This window comes from Ranitomeya variabilis, chromosome 2 (assembly GCF_051348905.1).
Source record: "Ranitomeya variabilis isolate aRanVar5 chromosome 2, aRanVar5.hap1, whole genome shotgun sequence".
In the NCBI taxonomy this organism is placed as follows: domain Eukaryota; kingdom Metazoa; phylum Chordata; class Amphibia; order Anura; family Dendrobatidae; genus Ranitomeya; species Ranitomeya variabilis.
The window spans coordinates 196,816,491-196,833,249 of NC_135233.1; the positions used below are offsets into that span (position 1 = coordinate 196,816,491).

General features: G+C 43.6%; 1 protein-coding gene across 1 annotated transcript in view; it reads right to left on the bottom strand.

The window, feature by feature from the left end:
- LOC143804877 (gamma-aminobutyric acid receptor subunit beta-4-like) overlaps positions 1-16,759 on the bottom strand; it is a 344,582-nt gene that overhangs the window by 14,471 nt on the left and 313,352 nt on the right. Inside the window, exon 7 of the mRNA XM_077283412.1 lies at positions 2,252-2,404. Coding sequence (XP_077139527.1) covers positions 2,252-2,404 — 153 coding nt within the window. The remainder of the gene's footprint in view (positions 1-2,251; positions 2,405-16,759) is intronic.

Sequence of the window (16,759 nt, forward strand, 5' to 3'; positions counted from 1 at the left end):
TCTGTTAATGTTGATGATTACGGCTTACAGCCAATAAAAGCCCAAAAGTCATTATCTCTAAGAACTGTAATGAATTAACTTTTTGATAATATTCTAATTTTGTGAGAAGCACCTGTATATGTTGCTAGACTGACGATGGCTTTCCACCGGCAATTGGAAAATCAAAGAGTTTATACATAAGGTAAAGAATCTTATGTTTATGGAAAACGGAGGATGGACAAAAAGAGGTGGGTCTCATCAATATGATAAGTTCTGGCCGTCTTGGATGGACACAGCTGGGATATGATGGGTCTAAAATAACTGAATGTGTATCCTACATCTCACAGGCTTATGTGAGTGAGTGGAATAGAAAAATATAATAGAAAACATGTATCTGCTATACATTTTGGGTATGTTTAATGAAATTCTACATTGAAACTGCGGGTTGTCTATGTATCCATGTGTATGCAACTGGTGGAAGGAAACCTGGCAAGTACTTGGGCAACAAAGGACATAGAACACATTTATATCGATTATCCCATAGGTCTGAAAAGGAACCTAATTCCACTATTAAGTCCAATTTTGAGAGGAGAATATGCTCATTGTTTCCATTGTTCCCATTGTTTCCTTTACTTTTGGGAGATTGACAAATAGCTAATGCCAGGGCTTCAATGAAAAGGGCAAAAAGAGTGTGGAGATGGGCCATCATTGTCTCTTGCCTCTTCCTAATAAGAAGGGATTTGTTTGAATCGTGGCCCAGGGAGTATAAAGGGGTCCTTTTGGGACATTTTTTTTTCCTACTTGCAATTACAAATTATTTTTGCCATTGGGTTTTATTCAACATTTTGCACAGTTTGCTTTCTATAGCCTCTGTATTAGATTGTCTCTTGCTGGCTGCAGAATGAAGCCACATTATCTTTATGAGTTAATATTATATTATATTATTATATAGATGTGACAGTTTCTCCCCCTATACTTGTTAGTGTTAGTCCCAGGATGCACAGCTCTTCAGCCTATAAAATGTCTGTTAGTGGAGGAGCGTGTGCTCAGACCCTTCCATCAGTCTCCTCCAATAAAAAAAGCAGTAGGAGACAAATGGTGCAAAATTATCAATGAAACCCACTGCAAAAATGTTTTTTTTTTAGCACCAATTGCATGCATTTAGATAAGAAAAAAATCATCTGCAAAGGTGGACAACCCTTTAAAAAAGGAGTTGTACTTATTCTGAACCTTAAATCTGGCTAAGGTCTATTTCACATCACGTTTTTGTGGGTCACTTGATGCATCCATATCTATCATAAAAAAAATAATTTGATATGTTTGCATTTACCTAGAATATAATGGGAAAAAATGTAAGTCATATTAGCATCCGTTTGACATATGTTTAGGCAAATAACTGTTTCAATCCTTTTTTTTTTTACAGGATGCACTTTTTCAAACTGTAAACAAAACAGATCCATTTTTATAATATTGAAGACTATGGAAGACAGATGCAAATGTTTTTTGTTTTGTTTTTTCCCCAGAGAAACGAGTCACATATTCTCCTGGTACATTCCCCACACGTCCGATAAGAAAAATGGATCCATTAAAAAAAAAAATATCGGGGGATCCCATGCCGTTTTTTTTTTTTTTTTGTAACACGACTATGTTAGAAAAATAGAACGGCTTTGAAAATTAAGAAAAATGTGGTGTGTAAGAGGTCTCAGAGTATCCACACGTTTGAACAATCTAAAGCAACAAGTCAGGTGATGCCGAGTCTTGGTCGGCAGCCACATTCAGGTACAAATCTCGACTAGTTATATCCACTCATCCATTTCTTTTCCTGCCATAAAGCTGGTTTGGCCAGAATGGACCAGTAAGAATATAACATAGTTAGACTGAAAGTGAAAATTTGAGCCACTAATTCTTAACATTTTGAGAGAGATGAAGCGATAGATGTAAGTTTTGGACTTTTAACTCGTTGGTGTAATAAAAACCTTAATTTTCTACCATCGTGGATTCTTCATTCCCACAAGGGCAGCCCAGGTACTGTGATATCTCCACTACACCGTCCTGCAATCTAGAAGAATTCCTCCACCAGCCGCGGCTTCTAAGGCTCTTACAGGCACCCCCCCCCCCAGGTAAGCACCGCCATCGCTCTCACCCTTTCTTATCTCTCTAGCAATACTGCCCTGTTGGATGTCTCTGTCCCAACCAGACCTCAGCATGTATAGGTTTATGGCGGAGTCATGCAGGCTGGGGGTGCACCGAACAATTTGCCAACAATACATACCGAGGGCCACTCGTGCTGCAGATGCATCATAGTTGATCCAGAATGAAACCCAAGACAGTATAGTGATCAATATAGATGGCATGTAGGTCTGAAGTATAAAATATCCAATGTTCCTCTTAATTCGGAAACTCAGGGATAGACGGGGATAGGAACCTGGAAAAGTAGGACAAAAATCAAACGTTTATAAAAACAAGATCATTAGGTGGAACATGTATTTCTTAGCAGTGACTTAAGGGCTTATCCCCTTTTCAACTAACTTAGGCCGAGGGCAGTAAAACAACAAACTGAGCTTTACTAACGCTCCCTGGGTCCAGCGATGGGTCTCTGCTGCTGCCCAGGTCTTTGTTGATTGGCTGCAGAAGAGATGTCACATGAATACCACTGCAGCTAATCACTGAGCTCAGCAGATGTGCCAATGTAATAGGCAGGAGCTGCTGAGCCCAGTGATTGGCTGCAGGCATATCAATGTGATGTCAACAAAGAGCGGACCAGTGGAGTGGAGACACAGCTCTGGACCTAGTGAGGGTGAGTAAAGCCCAGTTTGCATATCACTGAGCCTAAGGGCTAAAGTTAGTAAAAAGGGGAGAACCCCATTAATATTGATATCCTTGAGTTACATTAGTATTAAAAAAAACACATTGTTTTACACTACTTTGAATGATAGGGGGCTCTCGGAGGAATCCTCTGGGAACAGTAGAAAATTATTAGCAAATATTGAATTTTCCCCTTACTCTGTCCTATTCTAAGTCCCTGTATTTGCCCTTGCTGTATTAAGATCGCAGTCAGGGGATCCACTGCAAACCAGGGTAGAAAGCGGACACCCCGGCCTTGTGCATCAGTTATTGCCTCTGATATCCTGCTGTTAGCCTCTACTCATGCGAAGCCCTTGCCGGTAGCTTAACATTGAAACATATTAATGGTATTGGTCTATACTGTCTGAGTTTACATCCAGAGGGTCTTTGTCAACCCTCCTTATTACTAAAATTAGAGCCTCCATTGTTGTTTCAGGTAGGCTTCCTGTATCACAAGCTTCTTTGAATACTTCTAGGAGATGCTGGAGATTGCCCATATACCTCCACTTTCATTACATGAAGTCTAGGAGATTTCCCCCTTAGTAGATGCCCCAATGCTCACCCACATTAGTGTGACTCTCCATCATTTCAAGTGCTGCAGCGTTTAGGGCAATGGCCTACAGTTTATAAATATCCTTGAGTTTGCATACTACAACTGCTAGGTCTTTTGCAGTCACTTTGGGGTTTTTGACCACCTGCCTCCTCAAAAACCTATAAGCAGCCGGTGATAACGTCCTCTTTCTGCCATGTCCAGATCATGTAGCCAGTGTTCTTTTCACTTTGAACTTGAGAATTATGCTTCCAACTATATCTCTAGGAGCATTCATCTATCTTCTTGAATTATTCTCCTTTTTTGTGCAAAGCAAGCATCTCTTCTCTTATCTTTTCGGACCACTCTTTTGAGGATTCAAGAATATGAGTGACCTGGAGGACAATGTCAGGAACGCTGCCAGAAGCTTGCACTGACTGCCATTGGTCTATGTGTGTTCATACACTGCTGAGTCTGTAGTGCACTAGCGGAGCGATTATTACACACTAGAACATCGTTGTCAATTTTCTGCCTATTTTTCGTGCTGAGATACTCACTCCTAGATATGTACTTCTTGAGCAGCGAATGGGATTATACAGTTTGCAATACTGCCCTTTTAGCACAATGGGAGTTACTTTAATTGAAGTTCACACTTTGAACAAGGGCGTATTGTCCACTTGCGACTGTTAGGTAACGAATCCCCTTTAGGAGAGCGAAGTTTTATTTTTTTTCCTAATTTCCTAACTGGTAATTAATCACTTTTGCAGCAGGTCATAACAGCCAGAGATGCTTTACTAAGTACTAAACACTTGTAATTAGAGTTGAGCGACTTTTACTTTTTTCGGATCGAGTCGGGTTTTGCAAATCCTGACTTTGTCAAAAGTCGGGTCGGGTGAAATCGGCTGATTATTGCGAAAAGTCGGGGGCCGACTGAAACACAAAACCCAATGCAAGTCAATGGGGAATCAAAGTCGGCAGTGAGTGGAGGACAGGAAAACACTTACAGTGCCCATTTTAATGCCAAAAACATCAATTCTTATTACTTAAGCTTGTCAATCTTAATTTACTTTATAATAATAGTTAGGCATTGAAAACTGGGGGTCATTTGGCTAAAGTTGTGGGGGGGTAGGGCTGGCTCAAGATTTTTGTGGGCCCAGGAAACGCGGAATACGTCACGGCGGTGGAGCAGGGAGAGGTAAGTATTTCAAGTTTGCAAGTGCTGTAATTCTGAGCAAGCAGGGGGGCCCACTCGTTGGCACTGGCACAGGGCCCCTCATAGTACGGCGGTGTGTTTGACGGCGGATGGCACCTCCCACTGGCAAAGATACTTTTGCGTACTATGAGGGGCCCTGTGCCAGTGACGTCACCAACGAGTATGCCCCCCCACCTAATGAAGGAACCTGCACTTTCATCTGCACCTTCCTCTTTGTCCCCGTGTAAGGTGGTATAGTATGCGGGAAGGGGAACCTGACTTTCAGCAGGGTCAGATTCTGGCTGTGTAGAGTGCAAGGGGAATGTAGTGGTCTGGGTCAATGTACCAGCAGACTCATCTAGCAGTGGCTGGGCAATGGGCAGGATGAGGAGGAAACACAGATATAGGCCCAAATAATAAAGTGGGCTAAATGCAGTTCAAATGTGGTAACAGGACTAAACAGGCGGCATTGCTTTGTTCACTGGAGGAAAACTGTAATGAGTGGCAGACACAGTTAGTAGGCCCTAATAATAAAGTAGGTTAAATGCAGTTCAAATGTGGTAACAGGACTAAACAGGCGGCATTGCTTTGTTCAGTGGAGGAAAACTGTAATAAGTGGCAGACACAGTTAGTAGGCCCAAATAATAAAGTAGGCTAAATGCAGTTCAAATGTGGTAACAGGACTAAACAGGCGGCATTGCTTTGTTCACTGGAGGAAAACTGTAATGAGTGGCAGACACAGTTAGTAGGCCCTAATAATAAAGTAGGTTAAATGCAGTTCAAATGTGGTAACAGGACTAAACCGGCGGCATTGCTTTGTTCAGTGGAGGAAGACTGTAATGAGTGGCAGACACAGTTAGTAGGCCCAAATAATAAAGTTGGCACGGGGAGACTAGGTGGGCAAGAGCTAATAACCCGGGCCCCTGCAATTTCCCTCAGACTAGGGAAATCCTGACTGACCCTCTACCTAGAGTTTACACTGATGGTGTGCATGTCTAGGCCTCGACCCTCGCCCTGTCTCCTGTTTCAACCCTAGGCTGAAATCACCGCCCACCACCCAGTGAAAAGATCATACACCAATACCCACAGTTAGAACAGACAAGGATAACGGAAAATATACACCATGCCGCAGTCACTCAGGAATACACTATAAATGCGCAGGGCAAAATAAATACAAATATAGGAAGGAGTAAATAAGACAAAGGGAAATACACCACCAGCAACGATACTCCAACTACTAGCTCACCACTCCAGACCGAGATAACAACGCACAAGACAGAAGCTATAATCGGCGACGCCCAATGTTCAGGAGAACTATTTAAAGGCAATGGGCATGGCCCAGCTTCCAATCCGAGCATCAGGTAAATTAACCCCGGACCAGCTAGATAAAATCTAGCCGACGCCAATGAGCACATAGTGGTCAAAAGCGGAATTACCGCTGTCTGTCGAACGAACTGGTCTGAAGAGCGTCCGACATGACAAAAGTAGGCTAAATGCAGTTCAAATGTGGTAACAGGACTAAACAGGCGGCATTGCTTTGTTCAGTGGAGGAAAACTGTAATGAGTGGCAGACACAGTTAGTAGGCCCAAATAATAAAGTAGGCTAAATGCAGTTCAAATGTGGTAACAGGACTAAACAGGCAGCATTGCTTTGTTCAGTGGAGGAAAACTGTAATGAGTGGCAGACACAGTTAGTAGGCCCAAATAATAAAGTAGGCTAAATGCAGTTCAAATGTGGTAACAGGACTAAACAGGCAGCACTGCTTTGTTCAGTGGAGGAAAACTGTAAATGAGTAGCAGACTAAGTTAGTAGGCCCAGATAATAAAGTGGGCTAAATGTCTGCCAAAAAATTAATTGTTCATAAATAAACAGGTGGCATAGCTAGGTACAGAGCTGGGCTCCTCTGCTGAGTAGCAGACAGTGGTAGTAGGCGCAAAGTATTAACTGGTCTAAATGGAGGCCAGGGCCCCTGTATATTTTAACTATCATCTATCATTTCAACAAATTTGTATTGGCAGTGCCATTGAAGGATTTAACAGCACAGACTACACAGTGGTGGAGCAGGGAGAGGTAAGTACTGCAAGTGGTAGAGCACTGTTCGAGCTGGGGGAACACTCTCTCGTGGGCGGCGGTACAGGCACAGGGCCCCTCATATTACGATGGTGTGTCTTACGTTGGTTGTGCACCACCACCGTCAGAGACACTTCATTGTACTATGAGGAACCCTGTGCCAGTGCCGTCGCCCAAGAGTGGGCCCACCCACCTGTCCAGGCAAACGGCACTCGCACCGGTGCTTGCACCAGGTGGTGACCACGGCCCTGTAAGGGGAGTCAGCCCATTTAGGGAGGTATAAAAATGGCCTATGGTGGACATTCAGCAGCTGCAAATGGAGGAATTGGAGAAGTCAGTAAGAGGAGGCTAAAAGCAAGACATTTTTCAGGCAAGCTACGTGTCAGCAGGGGAAGGTGGGGCAAAATAATTTGAAATCCATGATTGGTTCATTTTAATGAAGGTTAGATCATCAACATTTTGGGTAGCCAGACGATGATGCTGGCTCAACACCTCCAGCCTAAGGTGCTATTGTGCTTTTGCCACTACCACCAGATGCACTACCACCACCATCAGTACCAGCTGGCAACCTCCGCCCACGGGCTCTTCCACCTGACTTCCTGATTTTTTGGAAAATCTAACCAAAATAACAACTGTTATATGGTACTGTAAAACAAGGTAGAAGGTGTATATAAACTTGTTGAGAATTTAAATCTCCCTTTTTTGGGGGAGACTGAACCAAAACTCAGACCCAGTGTATATAACAACGCAATCTAAGTGGCAGAAAGTGGCTGGCTGACATACGACAAACTAACAGGACTGAAGTATATCCACTTTGTGAGAATTTTAATCTCACTTTTTTTTGGGAGACTGAACCAAAACTCAGGCCCAGTGTATAAAACAACACAATGTAAGTGGCAGCAAGTGGCTGGAAGATATATGAAAAAATACAAGGACTGTAGTACAATTTCAATCTCCCTACAATGATCTCAGGACAAGTATGGCAGCAATAAAAAGGACTGCTGCACACAAAAGTGTGGACAAATAAACAAGATAACTGTGCAGAAAGGAGCAACAGGATTTTTGCTTTTAAAAAAGCAGTTGGTTTGCACAGCAGCGTGCAAACAGCAATGCAGCTATCAGGGAGCCTTATAAGGCAGCCTAATAAGCTACAGAGCTGATGCACAAAGATATAGCCTCCACTGTCCCTGCAAAACAAAGGTGGTGTTGGACAGTGGAAATCGCTACAGTACAAGCAGTTTGGGGGTTAATCTTCCCTCCCTAACTATATCCCTTCTTCTGATGAAGCTGCAGCAACCTCTTCCTATGCTAAGATCGGCAGAAGTAAGATGGCGGTCGGCGTGCACGCCCCTTTATAGCCCCTGTGACGCCGCGGAAAGCAAGCCAATCACTGTCATGCCCTTCTCTAAGATGGTGGGGGACCGAGACCTATGTCATCACGCTGCCAACACTCTGCGTCCTCCTTCATTGGCTGAAAAATGGTGTTGAAAGCGTCATATGAAACGCGACTTTTGCGCGCAGATCGGCGACCTCATGGCCGATCCCACACTAGGATCGGGTCGGGTTTCATGAAACCCGACTTTGCCGAAAGTCGGCGATTTTTGAATTTTTCCAATCTGTTTCGCTCAAACCTACTTGTCATCGAGGGGATGAATAATTCTGATACTGCAATAGTCAGTAAAAGAGGCATTTTATCTTGAATTTGGAGAACCCACTTTTTTTATTGACACAGAAGGCTTCTTTTTGTGCAGTGACATGTTATCGATTTATATGACATGATTTACTTTACAACACAAAGCACTGAAAAGCGGGAAACAAATTCAAAGTGGGGGTGAAATGGTGAAAAAGACGCAATTCTGACATTGAGTTTTGGGTTTTGTTTTTTACGTTGTTCAGCGTGAGGTAAAAATGACTTGGCAACAAGATTCTTTATGTAAGTCTGTTTATGGCAATACCAAATTTGCAGTGTCGGACTGGCCAGCAGCACACCGGAGGATCCTCCGGTGGGCCCTCCCCCTATCTTCTGTATGTTTGGAGCAGAGACACTTCGGCTGAAGTCTGGAGCATCATTTACGGCAGTTCTGGCATCTACATTGAGTTCTGCAGTACTACTTCAATAAAACTTCATGTGCCACATTAACCTCCTTCGTTTCTTCCCCCTCACACACACTTCTGCCTTATTTGCTGTAATGGTAGAGGGAGGGAGGAGGTCTGCAGGATGCACATACACTGAGTGGAGTCTTGTCCTGCACTCATGAACTCAGCTGTAAAGTAAGGTTTTCTTTATGTATATTTATTGTGTACACTGTGTGTGATCACTCCTACTCATGTGTAATGTGTGTATAGCTGTCAGTGTGAAGGGAGTCCTCATTTAGTAAGAGAGATAATGGTGGTGGGGATGGAACCCTCAATCAGTTATGGGTGCCTGGAGGCCCCCACCCCACAACACTCATATCATCCTTTCCTGAATCTGGGCCCCCTCACTCACACTGACCGCCATACACGCATTGTCAGGAGTATAACCATTCACACTCCGTATACACATGTACACACTCACATTTACTGACAGCCATGTAGGCTGAACTGTGAGACCTCAATCAGTTATGATCCTATAAGTGATATAGAAACAGAACTTTTCATAAGTAGTCTGTAATGTTGGAGAAAACCCAAAAGCGAAAACACTGAGCTATCCATATAAATCATAGAGGGCACGTTGTGCAGAGGGTGACAAAGGAGAATTTCAAAATGCGCGTCGGGGTGTGCGCCACACTCGGTTCTCTGGACCAACAGGTAATTATTGCAAAAACATCACTTAGTTCTCTGGACACCAGATATTATTCCGAAGACATCTCCTTTGTACCTTTCTGCCGAACATGCTCAACGTGATTGATATGGATAGTCCTGTGTAACTAGCGTCTGATGGGCATTTGCAGGATTCCCATTTAGTCATAGTCCTTTGTGCAAACAATCAAAGGTTATTTTATCTATCATATTTACACAAGTTCATGGACAAGTGACTTATCACACACTTCGGTCCTATTGACAAGTGACTAAATATACCGTACCTCTCTACTGGGACGTTTGTGACTTTGTTTCTTCATCATTAGTCTCGCTCCCGTGGGTTTATTCAATGTCTCTATTTTACTTATTTCATTATCCTTTAGCAATATCTTCCAGTATCTAGAGCTCTGGCAAACATTAAGAGACCACCACATCAAAACTCTGTCATGGGCAGACCAATCTCCAGACCTGAACCCCATTGAAAACCTCTGGAATGAAATCAAGAGGATGATGGATAGTCACAAGCCATCAAACAAAGAAGAGCTGCTTACATTTTTGCGCCAGCAGCAGTGTGATAGACTGGTGGAAAGTATGCCAAGACGCATGAAAGCTGTGATAACAAATCATGGTTATTCCACAAAATATTGATTTCTGAACTCTTCCTGAGGTAAAACATTAGTATTGTTGTTTCTAAATGATTGTGAACTTGTTTTCTTTGCATTATTTGAGGTCTGAAAGCACTGGTTTGTATTTTTTCTATTTTGACAATTTCTCCTTTTCAGAAAAAAATACAAAATGTATAGCTAGGAACTTCAGAGACATGTTGTGAGAAGTTTATAGAATAGAAGAACAATTTACATTTTACTCAAAAATATACCTAGAAAGAGAAAAATCAGACAAACTGAAAATTTTGCAGTGGTCTCTTAATTTTTGCCAGAGCTGTATATTGATCTTGTCCCACAGCCAGCTAAGTACCCCTTATTCATCGGTCACCCTCCCTTGCTCTTATCAATACTCTGCATACATTTCTATACCTTATATTATGTACTTTTTGATCCATTTATCCCCTTTTTTGCACTTGTCTTTTCTCTGTGGTTCAGAGTGTCTTTTAATTGTTTGTACATCTAATCCAAGTATTTTCTCCGATGCCATCATTTAACCAATTGTCTGTTAAACACAGTTTTTTTTACTTTCACAAGCTTCCCCTGTTCAGACTTTTGTATGACCATATGTCAGTGATTTTGCTTTTTGGGTTTGATAAACCTCCGAATGGTCTGCCAGTCACTTTCTAGCAGGTGTATGTCGATATTACCCTTCTGTCATCCATTTGTGAGGTATCTTGGGTATGGCTTGATGTAGATTATCTGCTGTTTTTCTATAATGGTGGAGAGTCAGAGAAAGTTCTCGTTCTATATTAATAAAATCAAAACTGGTTAAGGGCCCCCCTCCCATCCCCTGGAGGATGCCCGATCAGTTATAGGATCCTGCCGCCGGGGCCCGGTGAGCAGAACAGAGGGGGTCTGCTGCTCATCGGGCCCCATACGCCAGTAAGGGCAGTAATTCACTGATGGCAGCCCTGGCTTCACATATGAGAGACCGGGAGCAGTTTACAAAAGAAGAGTGATGATAAATTCAAGCTGAGGTGAAAGAAGCTTCTAGATGGTTATAGGAAGCGATTGATTGCAGTATTTAATCCAAAAGGTGCCACCAAATATTAAGCTGGTGGTGTCATCAATTTTGTCCGGCACATTTTTGGAGTTTTGTGTAACATTATGTCCAATTTGCCTTTTTTTCCTCTCTTTTTTTGTGTTGTTCCAACATACACAAAGGACATAAACATGTGTATAACCAAACGTGTAATTTCCTGAGAGAAATGCTTCATTTTCTGAAACAATTTCAAGGGTGCCAACACTTTCGGCCATGACTGTATATAGTTTGAATTTGGCAATAGGACAGACCTTTGGCTTCAAAATATCTATCGTGTCTGCGTATGGTGAATGTCTGTTCCTGAAGCTGAGACGAGCTCGTGAGCAACACCCGCCTAGGAGCTGTCTGACCCGCCATGCTTACACACTGGGTCGTCATGGTAACTGATGAAATTACAATATGATATGGAAGTCACACAATCGTGTTGTAGGAGAATGGACATGAAATTAGCTTTTTCCATCCTATTTATAGATCAAATCCCCGTCCTGGAAATTTTCTGTTATGGCGGCCTACTATTGGTACAGTATTTGAGTTATGGTCCCTCATTATCTCAATTTACGACACAATACAAGTAATCATACAGTCAGCAGCTTATGATGCAGACCTCGAAATAATACATTATAGTGATAAAAAACAGGTACATTTCTAAAAAAGGACTATGTTGTGCTTGTCACGTAGAGTTAAAGCACCTAAGACTATGTTCACATTGAATTTTTTCAAATAATTTATTGAAGAGGATCTTCGCCAAAATCCTCCTTTAAACCCACTTCAAAGACTCTTCCAATTCATTATTTCTATGCGAAATCTACTTTACAATTTATATGAGGAGGGGTTTTTTTTACACTTCTTTTTTCTGAAGAGGTTTAGAAGAACTGGTGGATAAAAGAAAGTAGATGGCACTAGGGTTGAGCGACTTTCATTTTTTTAAGATCGAGTAGGGTTTTGGGAAACCCGATTTTGTCCAGAGTCGAGTCGAGTGCAGTCGGCCGATTATCGCTAAAAGTCGGGGATCGACCGAAACACGAAACCCAATGCAAGTCAATGGGGAAGCATAGTCGGCAGTGAGTGGAGGCCAGGAAAACACCTACAGTGCCCATTTTAATGCCAAAAACATCCATTCTTGTTTCTGAAGCTTGCCAATCTTAATTAACTGTATAATAATAGTTGGGCATAGGGAATTGGGGGAAAGTTGTGGGGGGAGTAGGGCTGGCTCAAGTTTTTCGTGGGCCCAGGAAATGCGGACTACGTCACGGCGGTGTTGCAGGGAAAGGTAAGTATTTAAAAGTTGCAAGTGCTGTGATCCTGAGCAAGCAGGGGGGGGCCCACTCGTTCGCATTGCCACTGGCACAGGGCCCCTCAAAGTACGGCGGTGTGTTTGCATGGCGGGGGCGCCTCCCACCAGCAGCGACACTTTTGCGTACTCTGAGGGGCCCTGTGCCAGTGACGTCGCCAACGAGTATGCCCCCCCACCTGATGAAGGTACCTGCACTTTCATCTGCACCTTCCTCTTTGTCCCTGTGTAAGGTGGTATAACATGCGGGAAGGGGAACCTTACTTTCAGCAGGGACAGATTCTGGCTGTGTAGAGTACAAGGGGAATGTAGTGGTCTAGGTCAATGTACCAGCAGACTCATTTAGCAGTGGCTGGGCAATGGGCAGGATGAGGAGGAAACAGATATAGGGCCAAAGAATAAAGTAGGCTACATGCAGTTCAAAATTGGTAACAGGACTAAACAGGCGGCATTGCTTTGTTCAGTGGAGTAGCAAACCCAAGAGCAGCAGACACTGTTTCAAGGGCCTAACCACACTAGTAGGCCAAATGCAGTTTAATATCTGATAGTATAGGGCGAAAGCCAGAATGTGGAAGCTCAGCTTTGTTCAGTTGAGGACAACACCAGGGAGGGGCAGACACCTTTAGTAGGCCGGAAAAGCCTATTGCATTTTTTAAAATGGTAATTTGGAGCAGAAGGTTGAAGCTCAGCTTTATTTAGTTGAGGGCAACACCAGGGAGGGGCAGAAGCCGTTAGTAGGCCCTAACCACCTTTTTTTTTTTTAAAACCACTTAATGAGAGCCGGAAGGTTGAAGCTCAGCTTTATTTAGTTGAGGACAACACCAGGGAGGGGCAGAAGCCGTTAGTAGGCCCTAACCACCATTTTTTTTTTTAAAACCACTTAATGAGAGCCGGAAGGTTGAAGCTCAGCTTTATTTAGTTGAGGACAACACCAGGCAGGGGCACACAGACAGACACCTTTAGTAGGCCGGAAAAGCCTATTGCATTTTTCAAAATGGTAATTTGGAGCAGAAGGTTGAAGCTCAGCTTTATTTAGTTGAGGGCAACACCAGGCAGGGGCACACAGACAGACACCTTTAGTAGGCCGGAAAAGCCTATTGCATTTTTTAAAATGGTAATTTGGAGCAGAAGGTTGAAGCTCAGCTTTATTTAGTTGAGGACAACACCAGGCAGGGGTACACAGACAGACACCTTTAGTAGGCCGGAAAAGCCTATTGCATTTTTCAAAATGGTAATTTGGAGCAGAAGGTTGAAGCTCAGCTTTATTTAGTTGAGGGCAACACCAGGGAGGGGCAGAAGCCGTTAGTAGGCCCTAACCACCATTTTTTTTTTTTAAAACCACTTAATGAGAGCCGGAAGGTTGAAGCTCAGCTTTATTTAGTTGAGGACAACACCAGGCAGGGGCACACAGACAGACACCTTTAGTAGGCCGGAAAAGCCTATTGCATTTTTCAAAATGGTAATTTGGAGCAGAAGGTTGAAGCTCAGCTTTATTTAGTTGAGGGCAACACCAGGCAGGGGCACACAGACAGACACCTTTAGTAGGCCGGAAAAGCCTATTGCATTTTTTAAAATGGTAATTTGGAGCAGAAGGTTGAAGCTCAGCTTTATTTAGTTGAGGACAACACCAGGCAGGGGCACACAGACAGACACCTTTAGTAGGCCGGAAAAGCCTATTGCATTTTTCAAAATGGTAATTTGGAGCAGAAGGTTGAAGCTCAGCTTTATTTAGTTGAGGGCAACACCAGGGAGGGGCAGAAGCCGTTAGTAGGCCCTAACCACCATTTTTTTTTTTTAAAACCACTTAATGAGAGCCGGAAGGTTGAAGCTCAGCTTTATTTAGTTGAGGACAACACCAGGGAGGGGCAGAAGCCGTTAGTAGGCCCTAACCACCATTTTTTTTTTTAAAACCACTTAATGAGAGCCGGAAGGTTGAAGCTCAGCTTTATTTAGTTGAGGACAACACCAGGGAGGGGCAGAAGCCGTTAGTAGGCCCTAACCACCATTTTTTTTTTTAAAACCACTTAATGAGAGCCGGAAGGTTGAAGCTCAGCTTTATTTAGTTGAGGACAACACCAGGCAGGGGCACACAGACAGACACCTTTAGTAGGCCGGAAAAGCCTATTGCATTTTTCAAAATGGTAATTTGGAGCAGAAGGTTGAAGCTCAGCTTTATTTAGTTGAGGGCAACACCAGGCAGGGGCACACAGACAGACACCTTTAGTAGGCCGGAAAAGCCTATTACATTTTTCAAAATGGTAATTTGGAGCAGAAGGTTGAAGCTCAGCTTTATTTAGTTGAGGGCAACACCAGGGAGGGGCAGAAGCCGTTAGTAGGCCCTAACCACCATTTTTTTTTTTTAAAACCACTTAATGAGAGCCGGAAGGTTGAAGCTCAGCTTTATTTAGTTGAGGACAACACCAGGCAGGGGCACACAGACAGACACCTTTAGTAGGCCGGAAAAGCCTATTGCATTTTTCAAAATGGTAATTTGGAGCAGAAGGTTGAAGCTCAGCTTTATTTAGTTGAGGGCAACACCAGGCAGGGGCACACAGACAGACACCTTTAGTAGGCCGGAAAAGCCTATTGCATTTTTTAAAATGGTAATTTGGAGCAGAAGGTTGAAGCTCAGCTTTATTTAGTTGAGGACAACACCAGGCAGGGGCACACAGACAGACACCTTTAGTAGGCCGGAAAAGCCTATTGCATTTTTCAAAATGGTAATTTGGAGCAGAAGGTTGAAGCTCAGCTTTATTTAGTTGAGGGCAACACCAGGGAGGGGCAGAAGCCGTTAGTAGGCCCTAACCACCATTTTTTTTTTTAAAACCACTTAATGAGAGCCGGAAGGTTGAAGCTCAGCTTTATTTAGTTGAGGACAACACCAGGCAGGGGCACACAGACAGACACCTTTAGTAGGCCGGAAAAGCCTATTGCATTTTTCAAAATGGTAATTTGGAGCAGAAGGTTGAAGCTCAGCTTTATTTAGTTGAGGGCAACACCAGGCAGGGGCACACAGACAGACACCTTTAGTAGGCCGGAAAAGCCTATTGCATTTTTTAAAATGGTAATTTGGAGCAGAAGGTTGAAGCTCAGCTTTATTTAGTTGAGGACAACACCAGGCAGGGGCACACAGACAGACACCTTTAGTAGGCCGGAAAAGCCTATTGCATTTTTCAAAATGGTAATTTGGAGCAGAAGGTTGAAGCTCAGCTTTATTTAGTTGAGGGCAACACCAGGGAGGGGCAGAAGCCGTTAGTAGGCCCTAACCAAAGTTGAAGGCCAAATGCAGTTTAATTTCTGATACTATAGGCCGAAAGCCAGAAGGTGGAAGCTCCGATTTAGACAGTGGAGGACAATTTGAATTAGGGACTGCAGACAGACTTAGTAGGCTGTCCCCTGTGGACCATGCATCCACCACATTAACCCATTGCGCCGTAATGGACACGTAATCTTCCGTGGCCATGCCTACAGGTCCATGCGTCTGTTGTCAGGTGCACCTTTGTACTCACAGATTGCCAGAGTGCATGGACAATGCGGTCTTCTACATGCTGGTGGAGGGTTGGGATGGCTTTTCTCGCAAAAGAAGTGTCGACTGGTTAGCTTGTAGCGTGGTACAGCGTAGTCCATCATGGCCTTATTAATAGTAAATAAAATATATAACTAGGCTCTATGAACTTTTAAATAGGTTCCAGGGGTACACGGGCAGCATTGGTGTGGTCAGTGGAGGAGTATTGCAAGTAGGGGCTGCAGACAGGCTATCAAAGGCCTAAAATAACAAACAGTAGGCAGTCATGGCAGTTTTACATCGGTTACATGGATACACAGGCAGGCACTCCAGGCAGCATTGTGGTCAGTGGAGGAGTATTGCAAGTAGGGGCCGCAGACAGGCTATCAAAGGCCTAAAATAACAAACAATAGGCTCATTGCAGTTTTACAGCGGTTACATGGATAGACGGGCAGGCAGCTTGGTGGTGAGTGGAGGAGTATTTAAAGTAGGGACCGCAGACAGGCTATCAAAGGCCTAACATAACAAACAATAGGCTCATGGCAGTTTTACAGCGGTTACATGGATACACGGGCAGGCAACTTGGTGGTGGTGAGTGGAGGAGTATTTAAAGTAGGGACCGCAGACAGGCTATCAAAGGCCTAAAATAACAAACAATAGGCTCATGGCAGTTTTACAGCGGTTACATGGATACACGGGCAGGCAGCTTGGTGGTGGTGAGTGGAGGAGTATTTAAAGTAGGGACCGCAGACAGGCTATCAAAGGCCTAAAATAACAAACAATAGGCTTATGGCAGTTTTACAGCGGTTACATGGATACACGGGCAGGCAGCTTGGTGGTGAGTGGAGGAGTATTTAAAG